The sequence below is a fragment of the Aureococcus anophagefferens genome (genome assembly GCF_000186865.1).
Source record: "Aureococcus anophagefferens unplaced genomic scaffold AURANscaffold_6, whole genome shotgun sequence".
Lineage (NCBI taxonomy): Eukaryota > Pelagophyceae > Pelagomonadales > Pelagomonadaceae > Aureococcus > Aureococcus anophagefferens.
The window spans coordinates 1,083,885-1,096,864 of NW_008705566.1; the positions used below are offsets into that span (position 1 = coordinate 1,083,885).

At 71.0% G+C, this 12,980-nt stretch overlaps 4 protein-coding genes across 4 annotated transcripts in view; 2 read left to right on the forward strand and 2 right to left on the reverse strand.

Moving 5' to 3' along the window:
* Positions 1-1,000, forward strand: part of ABC35 (hypothetical protein) — a gene marked incomplete at both ends in the record, with an annotated part of 1,654 nt that extends 654 nt beyond the window's left edge. Inside the window, one exon of the mRNA XM_009037285.1 lies at positions 119-1,000. Within this exon, the coding sequence (XP_009035533.1) occupies positions 119-1,000 (882 nt within the window). The remainder of the gene's footprint in view (positions 1-118) is intronic.
* A 59-nt stretch (positions 1,001-1,059) lies between these two features.
* Positions 1,060-1,879, reverse strand: LHC34 (putative plastid light harvesting protein; the record flags this gene model as incomplete). The annotated part of the gene is made up of 2 exons (XM_009037611.1): positions 1,060-1,640; positions 1,808-1,879. Coding segments are annotated over 2 exons (592 nt in total), but the record flags the coding sequence as incomplete, so codon positions are not given.
* Positions 1,880-7,259: 5,380 nt separating this feature from the next.
* On the forward strand, positions 7,260-7,538 carry AURANDRAFT_8694 (hypothetical protein; the record flags this gene model as incomplete). Its single annotated transcript, XM_009037160.1, has 1 exon — positions 7,260-7,538. A coding segment is annotated over one exon (279 nt), but the record flags the coding sequence as incomplete, so codon positions are not given.
* Positions 7,539-8,291: 753 nt separating this feature from the next.
* Positions 8,292-11,021, reverse strand: AURANDRAFT_53176 (hypothetical protein; the record flags this gene model as incomplete). Its single annotated transcript, XM_009037610.1, has 1 exon — positions 8,292-11,021. A coding segment is annotated over one exon (2,730 nt), but the record flags the coding sequence as incomplete, so codon positions are not given.
* Positions 11,022-12,980: the final 1,959 nt, after the last annotated feature.

Here is a 12,980-nt window from a genome sequence, read left to right on the forward strand (position 1 = left end):
GCGCGCGGACCTCGTCGTGTCGGACAGCGAGCGGCTCATGGAGCTCGTCGGCTCCGAGGGGCTGCCGAAGCTGGTCGCGGCCGCGGCGCGCGCGAGGGGCCCGCCGCCCGCCGCCAAGGCCGGCGCGCGCTACGCGGCGCGCCGCGTCGGCGCGCCGCGGCGGTGTCGCGTCGCCGCCGTCGTGGCCCGCATGACGCTGAACCTGCTGCGCGAGTGGCCCCTGCTCGCCGCGCGGCTCGTCCTCTCCGTCGTCATGGCCGTCCTCGCGGGGTCCATGTACCGCCGCGCGGGCTGCGGCGTCGACGCGCGCGGCGTGCCCGACGTCACGGGCTGCCTCTTCATTATATGCACCAGCGCGCTCTTCTCGTCGTTCTTCCCCTGCATCGGCCTCATCGGCAAGTCCATGCCGTTGGCGTACCGCGAGTCCGCGGGCGGCCTCTACGAGATCTCCGCGCATTTGGTCGCCTACGTCGTGACGGACGCGCCCGTGCAGGTCTTCCTGGCCGCGGCGAACATGGCCATCGTCTACGTCATGGTCGACCCGCGCTGCGGCAAGGGGTCCGGGGACGACCGGGCCCACTTTCTGGCGTTTTTGTTGGTGGCGCAGCTGGTCGCGTACGCGGGCGCGGGCCTGGGCTACTGCCTGCCCGCGGTGCTGCCGGTCGAGGTCGCGCTCATCGTGGCGCCCGTCGTCGTCTACCCCTGCATCTTGTTCGGCGGGCTCTACGAGCGGTCCGTGGACATCCCCTGGTACTTCGCGTGGTGGAACAGCGTGAACCCGCTGTACTTCGGGTTGAACGCGCTCGCGGTGTCGGAGTGGCGGACGTACGGCGACGTCGCCTTTCCCTTCGCGGACGGCAAGGCCGTGTTGGAGTTCTACGGGCTCGGGAACCTGTCGTTCTCCGCGTCGTGCTGGAGCCTGCTGGCCGTGGGCACGGGGCTCCGCGTCTTCGTCTTCGCGTACCTCGAGCTCCACGCGGCCTGGGCGAAGCGCGGCTAAGGGGATCGCGACTCTCGCCCGGGCTCGTCGGGATCGCGCGGCTCGGGACGACCATCGGGATCGCGCGGCGTTACGCGTCGCTAACGCGCGCGGGGGAGGGTGCGGCCGGCGGCGCCGCGCTTACTCGGCGAAGGGGCCGATGAAGACCTCGCCGTTGACGGCGTCCTGCATGAGGAGGCCCATGATGCCGAACATGGCCGCGCGGCCGTTCTGGAGCTCCATGTTGAGCTTGGACGCCTTCTCCGCCGGGTCCTGGATCTGGCGGCCGAAGTAGGGCCAGCCGAAGTCGCCCGCGAAGCCGCTCTGGCTCGCCGCGAACGGGCCCGCCTCGAGCCAGCCGACGACCATGATCATCTGGAACCAGCCGAGGCCGGGGACGACCGTGAGCGCGTTGAGGCCGTTGGGCACGTCCTCGAACTTGATGCCGTCGTGCTTGCTCAGGTAGCCCGGGAACTTGTAGACCTCGGGCACGAGGTAGCCCACGAACGCAGCCATGGCGACGCGGCCGTGCTTCAGCTCCGTGATGCGGCGGCGCTCGAAGTCCTCCTGCGTGCCGGACGCCGCGAGGTTGAGCGGGTCGAAGAAACCGAGGGGGGGGAGCACGCCGAGCTCCGTGTCCACCGCGTGCAGCTGCGTGGACCTGCGGAAATCGGGCCGTCGCGCGCGGCCGCGCGCGGAGAAGGGAGCGGGTGGGCGCGACGCGTCGCAGGCGCCGTCGCGCGGGGCGACGCCGTCGCGTGGCGGCGGCGCCGCGTGCCCGGGCGGCGCCCATGTCTCGGCGCGCGCTGGCTGGACGCGGGATCGCACGCTTTGGGCGCCGCGGGGGCGATAAGCGCGGAGGCCGAAGCCAGGCAAAGAGCGAGAACGGCGGACTTCATTCTGCGAGGGGACGCGGCGGTCAGCTAACGATCGGCGGGCTTGGGGTGGCGTGGAAATGGCTTGAATGGACTCCGCGACGGACATTGCGGCAGGCAGGATCGGCAAAGGCGAGGCGAGGCGGAGGCGAGACGCCATCTCCCCCGGCCAGATCGTGGCCGGGGGTGAGCAAGGCAGCCCGCGTCGGAGAGCGCGAGGCCCACTCGCACGCGATGGCGCCCCACAGCAGCGCCAGCCCCGACGCGAGGCTCGCCTACGTGGAAAAGATGCTCGCCTCGCTCGAGCCCGCGGCGCGGCCGACGCGCAGCGTACCGACGGGCGCGGCCGCGCCGGAGACGCCGACGCGCCAGCTGCTGAAAAACCGCCTCGATTCCGTCGAGCGCCACCTCGCCGCCGGCGACTCCGTGGACGCGGCGCTGACGCAGACGTCGGACCCGGCGCGGACGGAGAAGAGCCGCCGCGAGTCCGTGCAGCTGCTCAACGCGGTCAAGGACCTGCAGGACATCTACGACGAGTACGAGGAGGCGCACCCGCCGCCGCCGCCGCTCCCGGAGCTGGAGCCCGCGGCGCCGTCGGAGGACGTCGCCGCCCTCGTGCGCGTCCAGGGCGAGCTGACGGCGGCGCTCAAGCAGCTCCGGGCCGAGCGGGGCGCCGGCGCGGGCCGCGCGGCCGCCGCCGCGAAGCGAGCCGCGGCCGTCGCGGCCGCGGCGTCGAGGCGATCCAAGTTCGCCGCCTGCCTCGCGGTCCAGGCCTACGCCCTCGGCGCCGCCGTCGCCATCTTCCTCCTGGGAGCGACGTCGAGCGACGGCGTCGCCCTCGCGAGCTAGCCTCCCGCGACGATCCCGGTCGCCGTCGTCTAATGTGAACCACGTGCTGCGAGATGACACGGCGGAGCGCGAAGGCCGCGGCGCGTCGAGGCGCGCGTTTCGACGCGGCCTTGGGTTTACCATTTCTTCAAGAACCGCTTGCGTATCTCGCATTTGCACTTTTGCTTAGCGCGACGGAGTTTGCTCGTTTCGCTTCCACAGGGCAGCAGCGTCGCGCAGCGCAGTGCCTCCGGCAGCCCGCCCGCCGGTCCTGGTCGGTCCTCTTCTTGAGGCCGCCATGCCGGAGATGTCGGACCCGGAGGAGGCGAGCACGTACCTGGCGCGCACGAATTTCAAGAGCGTCATCGAGTGGCTCACGGCCGAGGCCATCCTGAATCGGCCCGACGACCCGCTGACCTTCGTCCGCGACCTCGTGGACCTGAAGCTCCACGAGCGCGGCCAGGAGGCCTACGACAGTGCGCACGCGACGAAGTACGTCCAGTCCTGCTACAGCGACGCCGCGTCGCTCGCGGACGAGCACGGCCGCATCTACGGCAAGGTCGTCGCGCCGCCCGGCGGCATCCGGGGCCCCGCCGCCGAGGCGCTGAACCACCGCATCTCGACGTTAGAGCGCCTCGTCAAGGCGTCGACGGTCATCCGCGCGCTGAACCCGGACGACGCGTGCGAGCGCATCATCTCCGAGGGCTGCGAGTTGCTCCGCGCGGACCGCGCGTCCATCTTCACGACGGCCGAGTCCGCGGAGGGCGAGACGAAGATGCTCGAGCTCCACGTCGCCGAGGGCGCCGACATGATCCGCGTGCCCTACGGCGTGGGCATCGCGGGCACCGTCGCGGCGACGGGCGCCGTCTGCAACATCCACGACGCGTACAACGACAGCCGGTTCAACAGCGCCGCGGACAAGGAGAGCGGCTACCGGACGCAGAACATCCTCTGCGGGCCCATCAAGGATTTAAACGGCGAGATCGTCGGCGTGCTGCAGATGATCAACAAGGCCGAGGGGCCCTTCACGCGGACGACGAGGAGACGCTCGCGATGCTGAGCTCCTTGGCGGGCGTCGCGCTGCAGAACGCCTTCTTCCACGAGCGCACGCTGGAGGCGTCGCGGCGCGCGGAGGCGACGGTCGCCCTCGTCCAGGGCCTGTACGAGAACATGGGCGTGAACCCCGTCGTCTTCACGCTCACGAACCGCCTGCCCGAGGTCGTCCAGTGCGACCGCTGCACGATCTTCGTCTTAGACAAGGGCAACGACGAGATGTGGGCCATGCAGGGCGAGGTCAACTTCAAGATCCCCCTCGCGTCGCCGGGCATCGCGCCGTCCTGCGGCCGCGACAACGCGATCATCAACATCCCCGACGCCTACGCGGACGCGCGCTTCAACCAGAACATCGACAAGCAGACCAACTACTACACGAAGACCATCCTCTGCATGCCCATCGCGTCGGACCACGGCAAGAACGTCGTCGGCGTCGCCCAGCTCATCAACAAGAAGCGCGGCATCTTCACGAAGGACGACGAGAAGCTGCTGAGCGTGTTCCTGTCCATCGTCGGCGAGATCATGAAGGGGCTGGTCATGTCGCGCGTGTCCGTGAAGAAGAAGGCGACGCGCACGACGATGGCCGCCAACAGCAGCCCGGCGGCCACGGGCAAGAAGGGCTCCGAGATGGCGGAGACGCTCGAGGCCTTCGGCGAGGAGGAGGAGGAGGAGGAGGAGGAGGAGGAAGGCTGAGGCGCCCGTCCGAAAGAGACGCGGCGCGCGCCGGAGCGGCTCCCTTCTACCGACCACGCTTCCATTCGCCTCGCACCTGTCGCTGCGCGCGCGCCATCCGCCCTAAGCCGACCGGGTCTCAGACGACGAGCGGCGGCGCGTTTTTTACCGGCGCGGGCTAGGGCGCCGCGGACCGCGCCTCCGCGCGGCGCACGAGGTCCCGCCGGATGCCGCGCAGCTCGGGGTCGCTACAGGTGTCGACGGCGTCGATGCGGCAGAGCAGGCGCGTCACGAGCTCCTCGACGACGCGCGGCTCGAAACTGCCCGGCCTGATCTCGTCGAGCTCCGCGCCGAGCTCAGCGAGCCTCCGGAGCGCCGCGGCGCGCGGCTCCTCGGGCGGCGGCGGCGGCGGCGGCGGCGCGGGCGACGCGGCGGGCGACGGCGCGCCGCCGCCGGCGGCGTTCAGCACGTCCCGCGCATCGAGCACTGGCGTCGTCTTGCGCCCGCGCTTCGTCGCTCGCGGACTCGCGGACCGAGACGGAGACTTGCTGGACCTGTAAACGTCGTCGTTCGACGTTTCTTTGGAATAGTACGGCCCCATAGTGGACAGTAACTAGGGGCCCATTGCCCTCTTTGTGCTCGCGCTGCAAGACCAGCTTTTGCCACAGCAGGACGCGGAGACGCGCGCGCGCAGCCGTGCCGCGCGCTCCCCGACGCACCGCTGCGCCGAGAACACCGCGCGGAACACGCCTGCGACGCGCGCGAGCGAAAAAGACGCCCCAGAAACCCGCGATGCTCTACAGCCTCTACGTCTTTAATCGCCGCGGCGTGTGCCTCTTTAACAAGGAGTGGAACGGGCTGAAGCGCGAGGACGAGGGCGGCGAGTTCAAGCGTCTCATCTTCGGCATGCTCTACTCCGTCAACGAGATGGTCGACAAGATGGCCCCGCGGAAGAGCGGCGACGGCCTTTTGGCCATCAAAACGGACTCGTACACGCTCCACTCCTACGAGACGCTCACGGGCTACCGCTTCATCCTCGTGACGGACAACGCGGCCGGCGACCTGAGGCAAAACCTGCACCACATCTACGCCCAGCTCTGGGTCGAGTGCGTCGTCAAGTCGCCCATCCAGGACCTCTCCACGGGCAAGAAGGTCGGCTCGCCGCTCTTCGAGCACCAGCTCGACGCCTACGTCGAGCACCTGAGCTGCTTCTAGGGCGGCGGCGGCGCGGCGGTAAGAGGTTTTGGTGGCGCTTATGATGTCTCGATGTTCACGTTGAAGCCATGTTGATGTTGACCAGTCCTGAATGGACATGGCCTTCCTCGTCTCTGACTAAGTCATCAACGATGGCGGATAACGAGCTCGCAAAAGCGCTCGCCGCGAGCCGCGCAACCTTCGACGAAGAGCGTACGGCGCGCAGCCAAGAGCATGCGGAGTTACAGCATGCGTTGAGCCTATCCCTGTCGGAGGCGTCGTCGGAGAGCACTGCGCCACCGCAATCTTGCGCGGTCGCACCGCCGCAGCAAAGCGCCGCGCCACCGCAGCTAAGCAAGACGCAGCAAGCAGCGCCGCGCATGCAGCGCGCCGAAGCTTTGACGACCTTCGGCCTCACGGACGCGGACCTGTTTTTCGTCAAAGCGACGGACGGCTCGTTCGCGACCGCGGACGTCGAACGCGCGGCCGCGCGGCGCCACGGATCGGCCGCGGCCGCGCGCGCCGAGGCGCGGAAGCGCTCCGCCGGTCCGAGCGACGCAGCGACGACGAAGCGCTCCGTCGGCGCAACTACGACGAAGCGCTCCGCCGGCGCGAATTCCACAGCGACGACGAAGCGCCCGCGCGTCGAAGAGGAGGACGCGAAGCACTCCTCCGCCGCCCTCGACGAGCGCGTCCGCGTCGTCGCGCCCCCCTCCGACTACGTCCGGGTCGTCGCGGGGCCGCCCGGCGCCGGCGACTACGTGCTCTGCGTGCTCCAGCTGGCGCTCCGCGTCGAGTGCAACCCGCCGCTGCTCGCCGCGGCGCGCGCGGCGCGCGACGCGGGCTGCCGGCTGACCGTCGCCGTCGCGCTGCGCTGCCGGACGGCGCGCCACGGCGCCTTCGAGCTCGAGAGCCTGCGCGACGTCGCGGCGGGCCTCGCCGGCGCGGCGGACGCGTGCGTCGCCGTCCTCGGGGAAGGCGCGGAGCGGCTCGCGGCCCTCGCGGCGGGCGCGCGCGCGGTCTTCTGCGACGACTGCCCCCTGGAGCCGTACCGGTCCGTCGTCGCGGCGCTCGCCGACTGCGGCCGCCGCGTCTCGGCCGTCGACGCCGCCTGCGTCGTGCCGTTCCGCGCGCCGGAGGCGACGCGGGCCTGCGCGCGCGCGTACGCCTTCCGCTCCGCGACGGCCGCGCGGCGCAAGCGCGTCCTGGACGGCCCCGGCTTCGAGGCGCTGGACCGCGAGCTGCTCGCCGGCCGCGCGTGCGTTTACGACGACGTCACGAAGGCGCTCCTCGCGGACGCCGGCGCCGTCGACCGCGTCCTGGGAACCGTCGCGACGTGCGACCGCGCCGTGACGCGCGTGACGTCCATGGTCGGCGGGTCGACGTTCGCGAAGCGCCGCTGGGCGTCCTACAAGCAGCGGGGGCTCGCCTCCTACGGCAAGCGGCGCAACGACGCGACGTCCGTGAACGCCGTGTCGCGGCTGAGCGCCCACGTCCACTACGGCTGCATCCCCGTCTTTCTCATGGCCCGGGACGCGCAGGCCGCGCGCGCGGACAAGTTCCTCGACGAGCTGCTCGTCTTCCGCGAGATGGGCTACGCGTTCTGCGGGAAGCACGAGGCGGCCATCGCCGCCGACGCCTACGGCACGCTGCCGGCCTGGGCGCGGACGCAGCTCGCGGACCACGCGGCGGACGCGCGGACGGTCGTCGGACCGGAGCGACTCGAGCGCGGCGAGTCGGGCGACGTCATGTGGGACGCCATGCAGCGCTGCCTGATCCGCCACGGCGAGCTCCACAACAACCTGCGCATGACCTGGGGCAAGGCCTTCCTCCGCTGGGCGCCGACGCCGCGCGAGGCCTTCGACCTCGCGATGCGCCTCAACGATGCCTACGCCCTCGACGGCCTCGACCCGAACTCCTACGCGGGCGTCGCCTGGTGCTTCGGCGGCTTCGACGGCCCGAAGAAGCCGAAGACGACGCCGATCACGGGCTCCCTCCGCGCGCGGCCGACGTCGACGCACGCCCGCATCCGCGACCGCTACGTCGCGCTCGTCGACGGCGCCTACCCGGCGCCGACAATTTAGACCGGCGGCGCGGGCGCCTGGCAATGGGTGGCGCGGCGCGCGTTCGGGGATAAAAACCTTCGCCTACTCGAACTTGGCGAGGAACGTGCGGACCTCCATGGGGCGGATCGTGACCTTGGGGTAGGCGAAGGCGACGCGCTCCGTGAAGCTCACAGCGGCGCGCGCGTCGAGCTCGACCCGCTGCGCCTCCGTCTTCGCCTCGCTCTTCCACGCGAGCTTCTTCGAGAGGTCGAGGGGCCCGTTGGCCGTGAGCGACGTCTCCACGGCGCTCTTGATCGTCAGCCCCGCCTCGGCGAAGATTTTCTCGAGGTCGACCTCGACGGGCACGGCCAGCGTGTCCTGCTCGCCGGCCTCGTAGAGGTGCGAGAGGCGCAGGAGCCAGGCGCCGCCGTTGAAGGCCGCGTAGTTCGACGTCAGCGTCACGAGCTTGACGTTCTTCGGCAGCGCCTCGGAGACGAGCGAGTACGTCGTCGGCGCCGCGTCCTTGGGCGCGAAGGCGAGCGTCGGCGGGAAGTTGATGGTCTCGCTGAGCTCGCGGCGGAGCTCGTGCGCGTCCTGCAACGGCGCGAAGACGACGTAGTTGACGCCGCGGACCGTGAGGCCCTCGCAGTCGCAGCCGCCGTCGCCCTCGTGGCCGTGCGCGCCCATGGACCCCGGCGCCGCGCCGACGTCGTTGCAGCCGCACATGGTCTCGTTGAGGGGCTCCTGGACGCCCCGGTTGTCGTCGGCCTGGAGCCGGCGGTGGACCATGAGCTCGAGGGACCCGTCGTCGATGGACGCGCCGCCGAGCGACGCGTCGACGACGACGGAGAGCTCGTTCGCGCCGTCGTCGAGCGCGATGAGCGCGTTCACCGGGTAGTAGTTGCCCGCGACGGGCTCCGAGATGTTGTAGGGGTGCGGGTAGCTTGGCCCGCGCGCGTCGCGGACGCGCTTGACCATCTCCTTGCCGTTGCTGTCCGTGTAGAAGGTCTCGGCCGACTCGAGGTCCGACGCGTACTTCAACACGAGCTCCTTGCCCCAGTTGTTCGGCAGCGGTTTCGACGCGTTGCCGTTCTCGAAGGCCACGGGCGGGAACCAGGGCGTGTCCACGGGGATGGGGCCCGCGGTCCACTCGACCTCGACGTGGCGCGCGCCCGCGCGGAGGCGGACGACGTGCGACGCCCAGTCCGCCGACGCGAGGCGCACCTCCGTCACTAACGATCCTTTCTCGACCTCCATCGTCGGCTCGAAGGCCGGGTCGAAGCCGAAGAGCTTCGACGAGTTGGGCCGGAACATGTAGGCGCCCGACGCCTGGCCGCTGCACGGCGGCTCGAGGATGTCCTTGGGCAAGTAATCCGGATAGTCCGTGCAGCCGCCGACGGACGAGTTGTACCAGCCCCACGTCGCCGTGAGCGTCGTCGAGATGCCCGCGTCCAAATTCTTCAGGGAGACCAGCGCCTTGTCGGCGAAGGTGAGCTCGAGGAAGCCGTTGGCGACCGTCGTCGTGCCGTCGGCGTTGTCCGCGACGGTCACGGGCGGGTCCGAGAGCGCGTACCGCGGCGCCGCCGGCGTCGGCGCGCAGGACAGCGTCGTCAGGCCGACGGCGGGCAGCGAGGCGCGGATCGCCAGCACCTGCACGGCCTTGTTGGCGAGCTTGGCCTTCTCCTCGGCGACCTCGGCGAGCGTCATGTTGAACGCGTTGACGTAGAGCAGGGGCAGCGACTTCGTCCGGTCGTCCAACGGCAGCGCTTGCGTCGGCGCGGGCGCGCCCGACGCGTCGTCGCAGGTCCAGTGGCCCGCGACGCCGACGGGGACGCGCAGCATGGCGTCCTGGGCCTGGCCCAACGGGTTGAAGGCCGCGATCGTGAAGCCGGCCTTTGCGTCCGTCGTCGCCGCGCAGACCGTCATGTTCAGGCAGTCGCCCGCCGCGTTGCAGTTGCAGTGGGCGATGGCCGCTCTGTCGACCTTTAGGAGCTTCGCGAGGGACGCGGCGACGCCGGCCTCGACCTCGAAGGAGCTCTCGGAGATGCGCTGCTCGTAGTCGTCGGTGACGTCCTGGCGCTCCGTGCCCGACATGCCGTCGTGGTGCGTCGCGACGCCGACGGTGCCCTCCAAAGAGTCGGTCCAGGAGTCGCCGACGACGGGCGACGCCTTGGCCGTGGGGCGGCCGACCTCGGCCGCCGTCGTGTTCGTCGCGACCTCGAGGAGGCGCGCGGCGGAGAGTAAATTTGTGGCGAAGCGCACCTGGCGCTTGAGCGCCGGGCGGCTCGTGAAGTAGCCGGACCAGTAGTCGTGGGCGTTGTCCGCGAGGGGGAAGATGTCGTCCGTGCGCACCTCGTAGACGACGGACTTGTTTTTGTGCTTCCACTCCGTGTAGATCGTCGGCGTGGAATAGAACGCGTTCACGGACCCGTTGAGGTTCACGTAGTGCATCAACTTGTCCAAGTTGCGGAACCAGTGGTCCGCGTTCTGGTACTGGAAGTCCGTGCCGCAGGCCCAGAGCTGGTGGTCCGTCAGCGTGTGCGCGGCCTGGGCCCGCGCGTCCTGGACGAACTTGTCGACCCACTGGTCCACGTTGTAGTCGTGGCGCCGCGGGTCGTCGTTGATCTGGTCGTCGGAGCCGTCGAAGTTCATCCACGTCGAGTAGCCGCCCTGGCCCGTGCCGTACAGATTGCCCGCGAAGACCTGGGCCGACGCGCCGAGCGACTTGGAGCCCTCCCAGATCCACTCGAAGCCGCCCGTCGTCGGCTTCTCCGGCGTCGACGACGTCTGGTTGAGGCCGAAGCGCATGTCCCGGTCCTCGTAGTCCATGCGCCCCCAGAACAGGGACTCCATGCCCGCCTCGGCGCCGAGGAGCCAGGCCTCCGTGTTGCTGTGGCCGAAGGGGTCGATCTGCCACGTGCCCCGCGGGTTCGCCTCGGGGCCGAAGTGCTTGAGCAGGAACTGGTGGCCCCGCGTCGTCTGGTCGACCATGGCCGTCCAGAGCGGGCTCGCCTCGTCGTGCATGCACCAGCCGCCGTTGATGAACTCGAGCTGCTTGCCCGCGACCAATTTCTTCATGCGGTCGCGCTTCGCGTCCGACGCCTGCTCCCACCAGCGCGCGAAGAAGGCCGTCTCGACGTAGATGAACTTGCGGTTCGGGTCCTCGGCGAGCTGCTGCGCGATGGTGTCGACGATGAAGTAGACCTCGCGCTCGAAGTACTGGTCGACCGTGACCTGCCACCCGGTGTCGTCGTGCGTGTGCGGCACGAGGTGGACGTTGATCATGCCCTCCTTCGGGCCGCCCTTCGTGTTGTAGGTCCGGTCCGCCGGGTAGGGGTACGGCGGCGGGCCGCTGCGGTCGCCCGTGGACCACATGTCGTAGGACGGCGGCCGGTCGCCGAGGTGCCCGCTGGCGGACACGGCGAGCTCCTCGGGCGCGAGGGACGCGATCACGTCGCCGTTGGCGTCGTGGCGGCCGTTCGCCTCGGCGCCTCCGAGGAGCGCGAGCGCGATGAGCGTCCGCATCGTGTGGTATTCTTCTGCTCTCGCGCGCGGCTGCAAAGCGCTCCGAGCTCGAATTGTGGAATTTGGCGACTTCAAGAACAGCTTCAACATCGAAATAAAAATCGCAAAACACGAGCTTACTTTAGTCTCAGGAGTCCAAACCACAGAAACCACGTCCTTACTTCTCGACGAGCCAGCATTCCCAGCGCCCCTCGCCGTCCCAGCCGCAGCGCGGCTCGAGGCCCGCGTCGCGCGGGTCGTCCGCCTCGCCCGGATCCGCCGCCGCGTAGCCGTAGCGGCGCGCCTGGTTCCGCGCGAGGGCCGCGACGTCGGCGTCGAGGGCCCGTAGGCTCGCCCAGGTCACGGGTTGCGCTTCGACGGCGTTGAGCTGGCGCCCGACGTCGGACTTCTTCTTCTTCCGGCGTCGCGCCGCGCCCTTGGCCGCGGCGCGGCGCCCGTCGCGGCGCCCGTCGCGAAAAGCGCGCTGCCTCCGCGCGGCCGCCGTGTTCGGATCGAACTGGGCCCCGTAGCGCTGGCGGCCTCGGTCCATGGCGTCGAGGAAGGGCTTGCTCCCCGGCCGCGCGGCCCAGCCCTTGCGCGCGCGCGTCCGGTTGGTCCCGCGGCCGTGCGCGTTGACGTCGCTCGCGAGCGTCTCCGCGGCGGCGGCAAAGGCCGCGGCGTCCGGGCAGTGAGCCCCGCCGCGCAGGAAGTCGGCGCAGAGGCCGCGCGCGACGGGGCCCGGGTCCGCCGTGAGGTCCTCGACGCGGACGCGCCGGCTCGCGTGCGCCTCGACGAAGAAGTTCCAGGACACGACGTGGCGCGCCGCCGCGGCGACGACCTCGTCCCAGTGGTAGGCGAAGCCCGGCAGCCGCGTGTGGCAGCCCGCGTGCTTCAACCACCGCGTCTCGTTGCCGCGCGCGCGCCGCGCGCGGCTCGCGATGGTCTTCAGCGGGTCGCGCACGAGGTGGACGACGGCGTCGAAGCGCAGGTCCTTGTCGCGGCCCCAGGACCAGGACGGCCCGGGGCAGGTCCGCGGGCCGCCGGCCGCGGCGACCGTCCGGGGCGAGAACGCGTGGACCCACGACACCGCGCCGTCGCGGCCGGGGCAGGGGCAGCGGTCCCAGTCGTCGTGGCTGAAGCCGAGGCCGCTCCGCCGGAGGAGCTTGGCGACGTAGAGCGTGCCCGACGACCCCGCGCCCGTGACGAGGAGCCGCGACGGCGTCCGCGCGCCGACGGCGCCGCACTCCGGCGCCGCGAGCGACGTCCGGTTCGCCAGCCGGCACCACGAGCCGCCGGGCACGAGCTCCGCAAAGGCCGGCGGCGCCTCCGCGCCGCGGCCCGCGGCGTGGGCGCCCCGCGGCGCGCCCGTGGCCGCCCACGCCGCCGCGTCCGCGCCGAGCGACGGGTCCGCGGCGCACTTCACGGGGTGGTAGAGCTTCGACGCGGCGACGGGCCTGGGCTCGCCGTGGACGTCCCGGGGCCCCATGTAGGCCGCGAAGGCGAGCGTGTACTCGGAGGGCTTGGGCCGGCGGCGGAACGTCTTCCCGGGCTTCGGCTCGGGGACGCGTTCGCCGCCGAGGACGACGGACCCGACGGACCCGCCGTCCAGCGATTCCAGCACGCAGCTCCCCTTCAGAGCCTCGCGGCAGAAGAGGGCCGTCGTCGCCTCGTGGTGGCCCGCGACGCGGCCCGACGCGAGGCCGTCTTCGAGCGCGACCGCGAGCCGCTTCGAGAGCCGCGTCGCGGGCCACGCGGTCTGCGTCAGGAACTCGCGCCCGCGGAAGCAGGGCTGTCCGTAGACGTGGCAATGGTCCACCTGGGTCTTGTGCC